At 40.2% G+C, this 17,427-nt stretch overlaps 1 protein-coding gene across 2 annotated transcripts in view; it reads right to left on the bottom strand.

The window, feature by feature from the left end:
- Positions 1-15,844, bottom strand: part of Gpr155 (G protein-coupled receptor 155) — a 44,282-nt gene extending 28,438 nt beyond the window's left edge. For both annotated transcript variants that reach the window (XM_035446839.1, XM_027420169.2), the window contains exons 1-4: positions 15,634-15,844; positions 11,541-11,690; positions 10,540-11,033; positions 2,000-2,399 (exon numbers count right to left, since the gene is read on the bottom strand). In XM_035446839.1, coding sequence (XP_035302730.1) covers positions 2,000-2,399; positions 10,540-10,999 — 860 coding nt within the window. In that variant the 5' untranslated portion in view covers positions 11,000-11,033; positions 11,541-11,690; positions 15,634-15,844. The remainder of the gene's footprint in view (positions 1-1,999; positions 2,400-10,539; positions 11,034-11,540; positions 11,691-15,633) is intronic.
- Positions 15,845-17,427: the final 1,583 nt, after the last annotated feature.

Here is a 17,427-nt window from a genome sequence, read left to right as displayed (position 1 = left end):
GTTGAAAGTCAGGAATTAAGCTAGGAGCCATTTCAAGAGCAATATCCTGGAATATTTCAAACATTAGGGAATATAAAGGGGGAAACAGATTTTTACAGATATTTTTTTAAAAGTAAGCATTTTAATTACAGCTGCTTTCTTGCCTCTTCTATTGGTTAACTGAAATTAAAATGAAAAAGAGGTTGAAAATCTTAGTAACGTCTTTCAAGTAACTTTTTGGAAAAAAAGCTGAACTTTGTGATTAAGTATTTAAGTGGTCCAATTAACGGTAACAGTGCAGCCCAATAAGATTCTACAAAGCAGTAGAAAAGTAGGCATCTTAATAATTAGTTCTTGTTTCTGTAAATAAAACGAAAGATTCTGCAGAGGGAACCGAAACAACTGTGTGAAGCGGAACACTAGCTAGGTCTGGCGAGGAATCTATTATTAGAGTCTTCACAATTCTGTGGAAAGAACAGACCGGTCACCAAGCCAATAGGCTGCCTTCCGAAAGAACAGGCTGACACACTGCTGCTGCAGTGCCTAGGGAGGTAGGCTAGGATATGAAATGTGTGTACACAGCTGTGCACTCTCCCTTATTGCTTGAGACAGGACCACTCGCTGACCCTTCAGTTCGACATTTTGGCTAGACTGGCTGGCCAGGAAGCCTCAGGGACTCTTCCTGCCTCCCCCATCCCATTGCTGGAATTATAGGCATATGCCACTGGGTCTGGCTCTTTACATGCCTGCTATGGACTCTCATGTTCTCATGGTTGTGTAGCAAGCTCTTTACATACTGAATCACCTCCCCAGTCCTGAGTTACCCTTAGTTATTTGTTGTAATAGACAGTTCATGCAGCTAGGCCACTGCAATTTCTTTTTATAAATGCATGTATTTATGAATGTGTGTATTTTATGTGGGTGGGTGTATGGCTTGCTTGTATTTCTGTGACATGTGCATGCAGTGCCCACAGACGCCAGAAGAGGGAGTTGGATCTCCCTGGAATTGGGAATTACAGATGGTTGTGGGCTACCTGGGAATGAAACCCTGGTTGTCTGAAAGAAGAATCGATGCTGACACCTCTCCAGCCAGCAAATTTTTTTTTTATTTTTTAAAAAGAATCAAATATCTAATAAGAATAAAAAACATTGAAAAATTTTAATTAACATTGAAATTACAATATTATAATTATTGAAACAACACTACAGTGGAAATACTAATTCATATATTCTGAAGAACAATTTACCACCAAAAATATTTTTCAGAACTATTTCCTTTATTTATTTTGTCCTGGTCCCATGGATTTAACTCTTATATAGGAGTTGAATTCCACATATAAGCATGCCCTAAGTGTTCTGGGTAATATTGCAGTAAAATTGTATCAACTCCATGGATGACAAGCCAATAAGCTGAAGAACTATTAATAAAAAAGTATTTCCATTGTAATGTTGTTCCAATAATGATAATTTGTCCAAAAATGTTTATGTCACTGAATAGTTTCCAAAATTCTTTAAAAATAGTGAATATTAAAAGTTATTATTCTGAAACAATAAGATGCTTGTACTTTATGATTTTTAATGGGTTTAGAAATTTTGCAAAATTTATTTTTAAAACATGATCTAGGGATGTGGTATAGCTCAGTGGTAAAACAGTTACCAAGCAAGTCTGAGGCCCTAGGTTTGATGCTTAGAGCCATAAAAACTGATTAACTAAGTATGATTTTACTAAGACATTGAAAATATTAGGTAAACGTTACATAAAAGTTGAATGAAAAAAAAACCTGAAGTAAAACCAATAATCTTTGTCTTCTAACAGTAAAATAGAAAAAATAACCTGCATGCCTTAGTGAGGAAATAATTTATTACAATACCCAAATAGCCCACTTTCCTTTAAATCATAGCAGCTATATAAGTAAGAATTAATGTCTAAAGGAAAAGTTTGCTGCAATACAACCCAGTGCATTGGTTAAATAGGCTTTTCTTCCTCTTATAACTCCCACATGAAGTAAGTGGAACTTACAGTTTAGCCGTGATGAGGAGAGTAAGCATGACAAATGCCGACTTCTTCAGTCGCTTTATTTTTCCTACCATTGTCAGACCAAGGTAAAACAGGGCTGATCCAGAGAAGGAATTTGCAAGTCCATCAAGAAAATTTTCCATATATACAGGGATCTTTTTATCAAGAATAAAATTGAAGGCAATGCCAACAAAGACCATAAATACTATCGGGTTCTGTAACACATGTAGAAATCCAAGTCCCACAATTTTTACTTTATTTTGAGAAGCATTTTGAGTGTCCTTAGACTTCTGGATTTCACAGAATATAAACCCTATAGGGTTTAACATCATAAGAGATATTGGTGCCACCAAATAAATATACTGGAGGTATTCCGGGTATGTAGTTTGATACAGAGCTTCAACTGTAAAACAAGAATATTAGCACAAGATTATACAAATAGGTATATAACATTTTTGTGCTTGTTTATATCATTGAAAATTAGTCTAGTGATGAATAACCCCATTCACTTAATTTTAGAGAGACAAATTTTAGTAATAAAACTGACAAAGAAAAGCTTACTATATTAAGTACCATCCAGTTTATACAATAACAACAATCAACTTTAAGTTATTTTTATAAAAAAACAACTATTTTCCAAATACAGATGCTTAAAAAGAATCTCTAAAAGGGAAGAGCTGTAAAATTTTAAAAGAGCAACTCAAAATATAAATCTGTATAAGTAATGATAGCAACAAGATAATTGCTTGAACTCATGGAGCGAGCATCTTCATTGGTGGGATAAGGCAGGAGTCAAATGGCAGCAGATAGGTGAGAGTATGGTCAGGAACTTAACAGCACTGCTGTGATGGAGTTCACACTCCATAGGGAAAGATGTAGACACGAGACTGCTGACCTGGGACATGTCTGAATTAGGTACAACTGGAAGTTCAGAAGTTTTTAGTCAGATTGTGAGCGATTAAGTTATATTCTCCAGATGTGGTCTAGAGTGTGGCCATGTGAGCAAAAAAGGCTTTCCTGGAGATGAGGAGGCCACGGGACTGAGCGGGCAGGGAATTCAGTGGGTAGCTGAGGAGGATGCTAAGGTCAAATGGAATAAGGTAGAACTTCATAATGAATAAGAGAATCAAACATTAAAGTCTGCAGTGGATGGGAGGAAATGACTAGAATGGAGAGGAGTGATTGAGCCAATCAACTTTAACAGTGTCATCAAGAAAACAGCGAGCTAATGTTCTAGCGATAGCACCAGGTAACGATGAGGAAGAGAGTGCTGGTCATACCTACCCTTGCTTGTGGGGCATATAGGCTGTGAGGAAATGAGAGTAATGAGTGCTTCCAGGCAAGATCAGAGAAGATGCTAAAGAAGGACAGAAGGCTGGAACTGGACAGCGTTTGGGAGGGGAAGAGCATGGAACCACACAATGTATTTAACTCTCGAAAATGTAACTACGAGGTTTGTTGTTGTTGTTGTTGCTTTTTGTTTTTTGAGGCAGGGTTTCTCAGTGTAGTTCAAGATGTCCTGGAACTCATTCTGTAGACCAGGCTAGCCTTGAACTCACAGAGATCCACCTGCCTTTGCCTCTTGAGTGCTGGGATTAAAGATGTGTGCCACCACCACTTGGCTAGTAACTATACATTCTTAAGAAAACAAAGCATCACTTTTTCTCAGCTATGTCCCCAAAGAGCCTGTTACCTACTGAAGAATGAGGCTGGATAAAATAAAAAACAAAAGAAAAACAAAACAAAGTAACAACAACAACAAAACAGGTTGCAAGATTACCAAGAAATGGCACATTACAGAGCACAATGCTGTATTTTGTGGGGGGCTTTTGAAGAGTTTGAGAAGACATGATGACTTGAGAACTTAACTGCTACAGAAGACCTTTTCTTGGAGGGGGTAAGTGAGTGGGATCACACTTCTAGCAGTTCTGGAAGGTAAAGAATGAGTGACTGTCCTGGGGTCAAACAAGGCAACTTAAAGCCTCTTGGTCTTCAGACTTGTTTTGGACATAGAACTTGAACCTATCCAACTGGAAGTATACAAAAGCTCATTCATAATGGCTGTGAAGTTGAGAAATAAAAGGAACTGCCACAATCATTCCAAGGGGAGAGGCAATCATGTGAAAACAATGCAGATCCAGTTTCTTAATTTACACTAAGATAAAGTGACACAAGTAGGAAAATATATTTGTTTACCTACTCAGGATTCATAAGTTCAGTTAATGTCAGACTCATGTCCCGTTAAAGTTATGTAATAGATTATATAACCTCAGAACTCCACCTTGATCTCATTAGCTACTCTTACTTTTTATAAAATTCAAATCACTTTTCTCCTAGTTAAGCACATACATAGGTCTATATTACCTCCAAAATAGAGCAGAGATTAAATGACCTTGATTGCATAAAACTTCATCAGTTCTCTTCACACTGGTTTCTAAGTTAGACGTGATGGCTTTATGACTCGGTGGCTGCCTTCCATGTTCCCTGGTGCTTTTTAAAGTAAAAAGCCCCATCTTGATAATTATTCTTAGGTAGCTACACGTCTTCTTAGGTACTCCACCTCTAGGAAAAAGGTGTCGGTATCTGCCCACCACTTTAGTTTCTTAAATGGAGTGTATATTTGGGGAATGTCTTGCATTTTCGGTCTAGTTTTAAGAATTTTTCCTAAGTGGCCACAGTGCAATGCAGAAGTGTTTTTTGTGGCAACCTTTATTTCCAACTCCACACTCTACCCAAGGCCCCTTATATTGACGACCACTTGTGTAGAGAAGTTTCCATTCCTGGAAAATCACTGGTCACTACCACATGATGAACTAACTCTCTCTCTCTCTCTCTCTCTCTCTCTCTCTCTCTCTCTCTCTCTCTAAAATTCAATGCAAGTCTGAGCAACAGTTTTCCATTGCTGTTGCTAGGCAGTCAACAAATACAGCAGCACCCCATCCTTTCTTTGGCTTCCTACATGCCCAGTTAGTTATCCATGGGTAACAAGAACAGTAAGCAAAGTGCAGTGAGACAGCTTGAGAGAAAAGGACAGAGCCCACAACACACACATGTCTTACAGTGTATTACTATTCTGTCTTACTAGTTATTGCCAAACTCTCGGTGTACCAAATTTATACATTAACCCTGATCATAGGTAGATATGGAAAGACAACATTTATTATATATAATATACATTTATATGCATAATTGAGAATCTCATCACTCAGGATGCCGAGGCAAAAACTGCTGCTGGCCTAGTATATATAGACGTCAGAAGGGGAATCTTGACACACACTCCCGTCAGATATGGGAGACTGCTGCCCTTCCTTTATAGGGTCTTTTGTATTTTCTCCTCTTGATTCTTACTCCTATTAGTTAAAAGTCTGAAAATTAGGTTACCAGGTGTTTTCACTAACCAGTGTTCTTTTGTGTTTTCTCAACCACTCCTTTCATCCATATTATTAACTCCAAAGAGTACCATCTAAATCACAACTATGCAAAGTCAAAACTTTCAAAAATTAGTATTTTTCTATCATTTCCACCACTCACTGGCATAGCTCTTGTGGCTTTCTTTTAATGAGCACAGCCAGTCCCCATAATTGTCCTATTTATCCAAACACATCTTTTACTACTCCATAAAGCAAAGACTCCATCTGCCAGATCCCTGTCACAGGTACAGTAGACAAACAGTACATTAACAAACACAAGCTCTATTTGCTGATCATGCCCTCACTCTCTAACATCTTGAATTTGTTTCTTTCTGAAACTTGCCTAATATTTAGGGCCAGTCTCTTGGACCCATTCTACCAAGTCTTCAAACTCCATCATTAAATCTTACCTCTGGAATACGGTGAGACTTTGCTTTGCATCAATGCCACCTCAAGAAATTCTAAGTCCCCTGGAGGCATCATTCCATAACCCACAGACCACACCCAACACAGTACTGAACAAATCTGATGAACAGAATTAACTGATACATCAACAAATGCTAAGGGTGTCAGGTATAGTAAAAATGTACTTTGTATCATACAACAATTTATATCTGTTATTAGCTAATCTGGCTCTTTTTGGATCCATATTTTATTTTAAAAATTATCACCTTAATTAACCTTTTTTGATGCATGTGTGTGGAGGCCAGAGGTGATGTTGAATGTCTTTCTCAATCACTCCCCACCTAACTCTTTGAAACAGACTCTCTCACTGAACCAAAGCTTGCTGTTTCAGCTAGACTGGCTCACCAGCAGGCTCCAGGGATCTTCATCTCTACCTCCCCAGCACTGGGATTTTAAGTTCACAAGGGGCTCATGCTTACATAGCAAGCGCTTCACCATCCCTGGTTTTTGATACAGAATCTCACACTGTAGCCTTGGCTGGCTTTGAACTCCCAGCAGCCCTCTTGCTTCAGCCTCCTGAATAACAGGATTACCAATGCATTTTAAACTGGCCAATAAAAACCACACATGTTATATACATGTTATTTTGAAATTTTTAGGTCTTGGATGGTTAAATGAAGCTCACCAGCATACATATAATTTTCCATGATGTGTACACTTACATTGTTATTAACTGCATTCACTATGCTGTACAATAGCCCTCTTGAACTTATTCCTCCTATCTAACTGAAATTTCATGTTTTTTTCCTTTTTACATATTGTGATTATTTATACAGCAGGTTACAATTATAGTCTTTTAACTCAACTGAATTAGTGCAAAAGGGCAAAAGAAGCAATGTCTAGTGGGAGAGCAAATAATCATGATTAAATAAATACTTATTAAATTACGGGTAGAAAGGGGTTCAACATGGGAATTTTAGTCTCTTTTGCCACTCATTTCCATAATTACTTAACATTCCATCTTTATAAACTGGCAGTTAGCAACCTGAAGACAATCTTTTAAATCGGAAAGGAAAATACACACGAATACAGTGACCTATAGCAACTAAAATTAGATTTATAATCACTACATCAACTATTAAGTCCTAATTAATTAACGATTATAAATAAGGCTCTTAGAAGGAGGGGGAATCCCATTATGAGGAGTTAGTATATAGCTTGTAAGAACTAAGATAAAATTAGCCACCCACTGTGACTCCTATTTTGATTCCTGCAGGGTTTCAATCTCTAGCAAATAACACACAGACCCTGACAAGACCATTCCATTATTTAATGGCATATAGTTAAATAGCTTCATCCCCATTGTGTTTACAGCTCAAGCACTAGAGCCTAATTATGATTAGTCAGGGTACTTATGCTATCAGCATTGTTTGAAGAATAAATTATAGGACTTAACTATGCCCTATTAGTATCTTTTAATGACAGAGGCAGGGAGCCATTCTGATATGCTGGAATAGGCATGTCACCTTGGTAGTAGATTCTTGGTTTCTTCTCACACCTGCATTTTAAAAAGCACCTTTGAAAAGAATTGTCCTAAAAGACAGTAAACCCTTTTCAGTCTGTACTTTACTTGACTTTAACGTAAAAACTACATAGTAACATAGCATTATTTTCTATATACTATAGCATATAGTATATCCTTTCTATATACTAAGAAAAGATACATATCCATCTTTTTTCTTTATTCACTAACTTATCTATCTTCTCTCCATGTCACTATTTCCCAAGTCACATGTAAATTGGGCAGATGAGGAGCAAATGCAGCCCTAAGAAGGGTGTTTCTTCTAATTCATTATCAATACTTCTCTTTCAGCATGACAGTAGGAATTCCTAGGAGAGGTGTGAAACACACCAATAGAAAGGTCTCCCTGGTGACTGTCTTCTCTGTTCACCATGTACAGGAGCAGAAGACAGATGGAGACAGACTAGGGAGCAGACATATGACATAATGTTCTGTACACATCTTCCATTTTACAAGTAGATGAGAAAGCTGTCTGTATGACTGGTTTTTAATAAAGCTATAGTCTACAGCCTGGTGTTACAAGCATTATTATCTGTGAGTAAAACAAACAACAGAAATTATAACCCCAAATTGCACAACATATTCATCAAGGAAATTCAGGTTGTTATACCACTAGGAACTTGATTATTACATTTACAGATATCATTTACAGATATAACATGGAATGGCTGGGTACATACATACATACATACATACATACATACATACATACATACATACATACGTGTGTGTGTGTGTGTGTGTGTGTGTGTGTGTGTGTGTGTGTGTGTATACAATTTACAAAGTCTTAATAGGAAGAGTAATTCATCCAATAGCTTTTTTCCACGCCTGCTCTTTCCTCCCCTTTGCACATTCATGCATCTGTGTGTGCATTCAGAGACCAGAGGAAGAGGTCTAGAGTCTTTCTCCATCTCTCTCCACAGTATTCTAGAGACAGGTCTCTCACTAACCCTGCAGCTCATTTAAGGTAGGCTGACTGGCCAGTGAGTTCCAGGACCCACCTGTCCCTACCTCCCAGCACTGGGGTTATAGGAAGGAAAGGCCTGTCTGACTTTTTTCTTCAAGCTGATAAAGAATAGGTTTTATTAAGGGCAAGGAAACACACACATAAAGCAAACACACAGAATGGAAGAGCTCTCACAAAGCAGAGGGTGGCTCAGGAAGCTAAAGCCCTCATGCTTAGTCTTTAAGTGGATACTGGGGGTTTGAACTCATGTTCTCTTGCTTTTGCAGCACACACTCTTACTAAGCTACCCCTATAGCTCCCCCCACCCCAAACATATTTTAAAGACAAAAACATCTGATTTTGTTCTGAAACTGCTAAATTACAAAGGTTGGTCAGGTCTTCTAAGATAGACTTAGCCTGTTATGTAACCCTGTGGCACAAGAGAGTGCCGGGGATTTAGAACCAGAAAGCCTAGAGGTGGGTCTCAGGCACATGTTAGCTGTGTGACCTAGGTTAACACAATCCTGTAACCCTGTCTCCTTATTTGAAAGTGATAATATCTGCCCTATTCAAATAATAAAGTTTCCTGTAAACTATAATGTTACAAATGTTAGTTCTCTTTATGAGCTCACTAGTCTATAAAAGTATGAAACTATATATGCCTCGTTCATGTCTAAAATAAGAACAATATTTATTAGATACTTAACACTATGGCAATATGTTGCTTCTGGAGTCTTTATCCTACAAATCCTTGGCCAAACTACATCTTTAGTTCTCCTAAGGACAGGGACAAACATTAACTGCTGTCGTGTAATTTCAACTTAAAGTTTAGTAACTCTAAAGGAATACTTACAGAGCTTCTATTTATAGACCAGTTACCTAAGAGCCCTGCTTTGCCCCCTCCTCTTCAGTCTCCTGCCTTACTCCATGCTATTTGATTTCTTTGGTATTTTTCCATGGCTAAAATGAGGAAAGTTGAACATTATAGTTCACTACAAATCTTTTTGGTGCCAGTGGTAAAATGGCTTGGGGGAGGAGGATGGGATAAAATGACAGAGGCCTGAGAGTTCACGGTAGGTTTCAATTGTACAATTTAATATTCCCCTGAGTCTCTGTTCTGAAGATGTATTATCAGAGAAGCCTTAACCCACCACTCTGCCACAGTACCATCTACTCACACCTGGCCCTTACTTAGTCTTCTGGCCCCTGCTAACGTTTGATATGATCTTAGTTTCAATCATAACTTTATTTTTTCATTAAAATATGAACTCAATATGTTTGAGAACTTTGTTCACAGGTCTCTTCCTAGCACTGGCATGTAGTATCTTCCCACAGCAAATGAATGAATATAGATACAACAGTCCCCATGCTGTGGTGCCTGGTTAAAATACGAACAACTTGCATTTTTAAATATTAAAAATGAGTTTCTAGGAATGGTGGTATATTCTGAAAAACACAATATACTTCCTCTCAAGAAACTACAGCATCCCAAATTAGTGTGCTTATTGTTTTACCAGAAAATGTAAAATTGGGCTGAGTACAGATCTACAGACACAATAGCATCTTCACCACTTTTGTCCTTAAACAAGAATTTAGCATCAACATAAATACCCTGAAAACTCAAATAACAAGCTCACAAACAAATTTTAGTGTAAAAGGATCTATATATTCTAGAGCATAAGAACATGGATGGTGTGGAAAAGCCATTAATGCCATAAATTCCCATTGCTGGCATGCAGTGATTAGTACTTTCATAGAGACATAAGATTTTTTTAAAATATAATTTAAGTCAGAATGTGATCCCTTCTATAAATTAGATTTCTTTACATGAGATAATGGAGAAGAAATAGAATACTATTAGAAAGATTATCCCCTAAGGTATTAGAATATGACCATTTATTTTAGGTAGATAATTAAGTGATCCTTAAAACCCTGAAATTAAAGAAAAATATTCTAATTTCAGACAGCTTTAAGGAAAAAATGATGGGTTTGTGGAGAGAATCTGGGAGGAGTTGAGGCAGGGAAAAACTGTAATCAGAATATATTGTGTGAAAAAAATTTCAATTAAACAAAAATTGAATGAGTCCCTAGAGATGAGAATAAGAATATCTCACTAACAAAAGCTTAGATATATCAAAAACTTATGTTACCACATAAAATGCTTAAACTTTTTTAAAATTGAAGAATAAAAATAACTTACCTATAGGATATCCCAATGCAAAGTCATTGCTTTGTGTAGCAAAAATAGGGAATAGTCCAGCTTTGCTAAATCGGCTCTCAGGACTGGCAACCAATAAGGTTAAAACACATACAGTGAAAAACACAGAGGCCTTGCCAATTAAGATACTATATAGGAAAGCCCAGTCCACATTAGAGAAATTAAGTACAACCATGTTTTTGAATAATAAAGCTGGAAGGGCAAATCTTGAGACGAAATTTCCCAGTCCTTTGGCCTGTGTTGAAGTTATGACATTGGCCCTTCCCGCTATGTAGCCACAAAGGACTATGCCAAAGCATTCTAGCAAGGCTGGGAAAAGCCTTGTTATGGACATTGAAGGTGGGTCGCTGGTGGAATTAAATCCATGAGTTACTGTTGCAGACAAAGTTTCATTCATATTAATGGCCAGAGTTGAGTTCTCTGCTGAAAAATAAGAATCCATTTTCTCTTTCCTTCCACCTCCAACCACCAGGTCTCTGAAAAAAAAATGAAAAAGAAAGAATAGAATAGAAAATTCTTTGTTACGACTGACCAGAGTACAGACTGAAATGGAATGTTGCAAACCTGGATTTATTTACATTTTAAATGGCCAAATAAATGTTCATACTCTCTTCAGTGTCCATCAGGGGGAAACACAATGGAAAAGAGGTGGGGGAGGTGCTTCCCTCTCAAAGGTAGGTCAGCTCAAAACATTTGTGTTACCCTTCTATGAAGAGTCAGACATGAGTTAAACAAGAAGATCCACAAACCTTACAGCTGCAGTGATGCCCCGTGGTTCTCTCCAGGTACCCACAATCCACCTCCATCTAGTGGCCAAGAGGAGGGGGCCCAGTGTCTGCAAAGGACCCACTTGCACCAGGATTCTCTAGAAAATTCCGAAGTTCTCAGGGATAGCCTAAGTAGTGACACTGGAACTAGAAGGTCCCTTCTAGCCTGTGGTCATACTTGAGCATAAGGTCGAATCATAGCAGGCCATCACTTACCAACTTGAACCCAAAACTTAACTTCTTATTCTTCACTTTATCATCTGTGAAGTGGCAATACCAGTAGAGTGCTTATATTCTAATCACTTCCAGCACACAGTAATCACTTAATCAGCACTGGATATAACTTTTGGTAGAGTATGCACAAACCTATGAAAGAAAAAAGTGATTTAAAAAAAATGTCATTCCACCAGCCTAAGCACACACACTGGCCTACAGTCCCTTAGTGCCACAGGGGACTTGACACATGTAGTTCACTCTAAAATTTTCTCTGCCATTTGCACTGCCCACATAATTAGCACCTACCCATTCTCCAAACTCAACCATATGGTTCTGGAATCATTTCATCAGGTGAGGTTTCTTTAATCACATAGTTAGGCATGGTTCTTTCTCAAATAAAATCATGATCCTTCCCTTTCGTCTGCTTTTCTCAGTTTGTTTATCTCAATGCCTTGAAATGACTGCCTTAAGCCTGTCTCCTTTACCAAACTTTAAATGCCACAGAAGCAAAGACCACGCATGTCTTTACACATTCCTGTGTCCCTAATATCTAACACAATGCCTGGCACATTGGAAGCACTGGGGGAGGGGGAGCTTGATTCGTTAAGATTTTCACTAAATTCATTAAATAACAACCTTACCATTTCTTAAATCAACTCCTTCTCTCACTGTCAGTTCTCTTTTAGGTATTATCTAGTTCATGAGTGGATAATCTCTCTTTCTAAACAATTAACGTTTTTCACAGCAGTAACAGCTCCCAAAACACAAACTGTATCCTAAAACATTATAAAGATGGAGTAAGTTCTGTATGCTAATGTAGCAACTGATAGACTCCCCTCCTCTTGCTGCCAGAGATGCAATGAGCACAAACTTTAGATAATTCTGACTAGTAATTTGGAATTAGTATGATAGTAATTGTCATATCTAAGTGATTATTCTAGTTTTACCACCTGGCACTACATACCAGGGGGAAAATCTGGTGTTCCCTGCAATTTGCAGGAATTTGGTTAAATTCTCAAACACCACGCCACATTCGAATGACTTGGGTGACAGGCCAAAGATCATCAAATGATATACAGGTTGTGTAAGAGAATATTCCTTTTCCTGCTCTCTATAAGCCAAACCCTTTTAAAAAACCTTATATGTAATTGGGGTTAAGACAATTCTTTTTAAGCCAGGATTAAACAGGAGTGGTTAGTAGAAACCAATTCTAAAATGCTCACATTTTTGAGTTTTAACAAATAAACACCAAATTATACTGATTGGTACACTGAGAGGTTCTGGTTAGTATACATAGCCAGGTATTGGTTGGTACACATAGAGAGGTTCTGGTTGGTACACATAGCCAGGTTCTATTGGTACACATAGCCAGGTTCTATTGATACTCATAGCCAGGTTCTGGTTGGTCCACATAGCTAGGTTCTGGTTGGACACATAGCTAGGTTCTGGTTGGACACATAGCCAGGTTCTGGTTGGTACACATAGCCAGGTTCTGGTTGGTACACATAGCTAGGTTCTGGTTGGACACATAGCTAGGTTCTGCTTGGATACATAGCCAGGTTCTGGTTGGTACACATAGCCAGGTTCTACTGGTACTCATAGCCAGGTTCTGGTTGGACACATAGCCAGGTTCTGGTTGGTACACATAGCCAGGTTCTGGTTGGTACACATAGCTAGGTTCTGGTTGGACACATAGCTAGGTTCTGGTTGGACACATAGTCAGGTTCTGGTTGGTACACATAGCCAGGTTCTACTGGTACTCATAGCCAGGTTCTGGTTGGTACACATAGCCAAGTTCTATTGGTACTCATAGCCAGGTTTTGGTTGGGACACATAGTCAGGTATTGGTTGGGACACATAAACAGATTCGGGTTGGGACACATGACCATTCTTGAAGGATCTGATCAACAATCAGACTTGAGTGTTAAACACCAGAGTCCTTAAGAAATGTGTCCTTAGAAAGGTAGTGGGAAAGGAGGAGAAAAATTGGCCCAGACTTCTGATGCTGTTCCAAAGTTCCCTGTACTTCTTTACTTGGATAACCCACAACCCCCTATTTGGACCACATAAGACAACAGTGTAGTTTTATATTTTTCAAAACAACAATCCTAATTAACAATAGTTAAGTGAAGAGAGTAATAGACTTTGAACCTTAACCTTTATTAACTCTTTGGGTCAATTAATTACTTTGCCTCCCTCAGTAGGTTTCCTCAACTGTAAAGTGAGCAGGGAAACCTCCTTAGAAAGATACTGTAGAGAAAGGATATTTAATGCACAGCTTATCACAGAATAGGCCTCCAAGAAATAGCAGCAATAGTTCTAGTGCCAATTGTGGCACCTCGTGCTGGAAACCCAGAACTGGAAGACAGAGCAAGAGGGTCACAAGCTCAAAGCTAGCTGGGGCTGCACACTGAGACCCTGCCTCAAAAAACAAACAAAAACCTAATAATCAAAGAAGACACTAAAGAGGGTGAGAGAGAGGGGCAGAGAGACTCTAGACCTAATGATAAAGATTAGAAAGGTAACAAAATAAAGACCATTCATTTGTCCTAAGTAGCTCTACAAACACACCTGCCATTAAAGATCCTTAATAATAGAACTACTAGATAGTCTATAAAGTTACCATTTGGGATGTGTTATAAAGTTACCAGTCTCTATTTTAGACCCATCAATTAAGAAGAGTTGAATTTAGTTTGATCTTAAGTAGCTATTGACAGTGTAAAAAGACCTCTTCATCAATGTGATGGTCAATAGAAGCAACACCCAGGTTCAACTTTCAATTAATTCAAAATTAAAAAAACAAACGTTAAAAAGTAATCTGCCCCTTTTCCCCTTTAATTTTTCCAGTGTCATAAAAGCAACAGTTCCTGAGACAAATGAAAATTAAAACAACTTCTAGCCTGACATGATGTCACACACCTCTAATTCCAGCACTAGGGAGGCAAAGGCAGGAAGACAATGCGTTCAAGCCCAGCCTCAACTACAGAGTAAAGTCAGTTGGGACTTACATTAGCGATTGTTTCAAAATAGTAAGGGAAAAATTAAAAATAAATTTCAAGTTTTATCTCATACCATTAAAAAAAAAACATGGGAAAAAAAAAAACGCTTCCAAAGCACATTTTAAGATGAAGAGCCACAACAAAGGAAGTTAAAAAAAAATGACATCCAGTCCTTTAATCTACAAAAACAAGGCTTGTTACAGAACAAACAAGTTGACCTGCCACTGTACAAGCCAGTTCACTGGGGGCAGACACTAGAAAATGAAGTATACAAACGGTCTAATCACTTATGACTTAGATAACATCACCAAAGCACCGAAATAGTAGGTTAATTGCTGCTATTAAGTTAAAATGGGGTGCAGTGTTAACTTGAAAGAGAAAGCTTTAAACTCCTAGGCTGTTCTTTTCTCAAACACCCAATAAATATACCCTTTCTCCATGAGAAAAACCTAATGCCGTGTAGCACTATTAAAGAACTCTTAAACATCAACTGGCACCCTATTCGCTGCCTTTTTTCCCTGTCTGTCTGCAAGGGACAGACTTTGGCCCTCCAAGATAAGGAGTGCAGAGTCCCTAACCCAATAGATGGCCCCGCGGGCTGCTGACATCCGTGGAAATGGAAAGCCAGGGCATGGGGTCACGTCAGGTGCTCGCTCCATAAAGATGGGAGAAAATTTGGTGCAAAACACCAGGTACCTGGGCAGAGGCGCTCAGGAAGGGTAGATACTGATGCCACCTTGAGATAAAGTGAAAAGTCCGAGATGACAGGGTTGGCGCACGTGCAAGGGGGCTCTCTGCACCCTCGGGAGGCAGCTCTGCATCAGATGGGACAAGTCGCCCCTTCTGTGCAGACCATCCCGAGTGTTCCCGCAGGTTTCAGGCGTAGGCGCTGCGGGGCAGAGGGGTACAGGAGCAGCAATGGGCCGAGGTCGGGGACACCCCAGTCTGGCGCTGCCCACTGGTCCGGACCCCAGGGGCAGGGGCACGGGCAGAAGCAGGGGTAGGGGCAGGGGCAGGGGCAGGAGCAGGGGTAGGGGCAGGGGCAGGGACAGGAGCTAGAGCCGGCAGGTCCACGCTATGGGCGCTCGTCTCACCTGCTAGGTCTGCAGCCAGGGCTGCGAGGAGAAGGACTCCGGTGCTCGCAGAGGGCAAAGCAGCGAGCACACAGCCGTCATCTCCCGCCCCCAGCCCTTTTCTCCCAGCGGCGTCGGCCAGCGGTAGCTGCCCAACCACGTTTCGAGAAAGGGAGGGGTGAGCCGCTGCGGCCCTGTCAGCTACCTTGGGCGTCTGCGGCCCGGTGCCTCCTTCCCGCCTCCGCCCCGCCCTCAGGCCCCGCCCCTGGCCTGGAGGTCGGAGATGCGGGTCTCCACCCTGTCGCGAGACCCCGCCCCCAAGCTCGCGACACAGCTCCGCCCCATCCCAGGCCCCGCCTCCGGCCTGGAGCTCCGCGGTGCAGCTCTCCACCTCGCCGCCAGGCCCCGCCCCCAGACTGCAGGGACACACCCGCCCCGCCCTAGGGCGCCACCCTAAAGGCCCCGCCCCCAGCCCTGAGGATCGGAAGCTGTGGGTTTCCACCCCCGCTGCCAACGCCCGCCCCCAAGCCCAGGAGACACGGCCTGCCCTGACCCTGCCCTCCCCCCCCCCCCCCCCCCCCCCGCGTCCCCGAGGTCCTCCCACACAGCCCCTTCCCGGCCATCAGGCCTTGCCTAGGCTTGCTGGAACCGTGGCGACTCCAGTCCCCAGTTACAGTACTTCCGTCTTTCCTCCTCCCACAAGATGGCTCCCCGGCTGGGGATCGCCAGTATTGCTTTCCTCCACCTCTGCTCAGAATCAGGGAGGCCTATCATCCTTTTGACTAATCTCAGCCTCCAGTAATCCTGTCCATTCCTCTCAAGGCTAACTTTGTCATTTTATAGTATAGAGTATAAAAGCAAGGACTTAAGTATGTGGGTCCAAACTCTGCCTTCTACCTTTCCCAAAGTAGCCTGACCTTGACCCTCCTAAATCAAAAGAGATTAAAATATAAGCTTCAGTTGTGTGCTTGATTTAGAATAAAATTGTCAGCGATGACTGCTTCTGTTTCTATTTTGGAGGAAACTCTGGGCGTGTTCTCTTAGCTTACTGAGAGGAATCTCCTAATATTCGTAGACATCTACCAAGGCTTCTTGAAGTCAAAGTGTGAACTGTAGTTGAGTTAACTTCTTGGAATCCAAATTATTTCAAATGTAAAGTCTGATGTCAATGGCTTCTTAAAAAATGTCTTGCTTTGCCAATTTAACTGCTTTGTCTGGCAACTACAGTGTCCTATAGTCCTATAGTCTATGCAGTTCTAGTGCAAAACTATATGATTTACTAAGAAAAATTGTAGTGAGCCAAGAGTGGGCTTAAGAATATGATACTTAAGAAAAGGTGAACAGAATTGAAACTATTTTTTTAAAATACAGGCTCCTCACTTCTTTTGGTTCATTGTCTTTTTCACTTTTAACCATGAACTAGCTACTTAAAAAAAAAATAAAGAATCAATACCTCAGTTTTAAACTAAATACTAATGAACTTTGACTGTTAGAGGACTACTGAAAAATAGGCCTGGAAAGGTAAGTTAGGGCCAACCTGTAGGATCCTCATGTTACTGGGGTTTGGACCTTATCCTTTGGTCACACAGTAAGATTGGTAGTTTCCCCACACGGGAACATAACAGTGTATTTCATGCTATATGATCTGGACTCTTTGCCAGGATATGTTAAAAGATTAAAGGCAAGAGAAAGAGTATGGTGACATTGGGACAGCCAAGACATAAGGAAATATCCTACTCTGGGCTGATGGCAGTAAACATGGAGTAAGTTTGACAGGTATTTCAAAGGAGCTTTAGCATTTGATTGCTGATACAG

This window comes from Cricetulus griseus, chromosome 6 (assembly GCF_003668045.3).
Source record: "Cricetulus griseus strain 17A/GY chromosome 6, alternate assembly CriGri-PICRH-1.0, whole genome shotgun sequence".
In the NCBI taxonomy this organism is placed as follows: Eukaryota; Metazoa; Chordata; class Mammalia; order Rodentia; family Cricetidae; genus Cricetulus; species Cricetulus griseus.
This window is presented reverse-complemented; position numbering and strand designations above follow the sequence as displayed.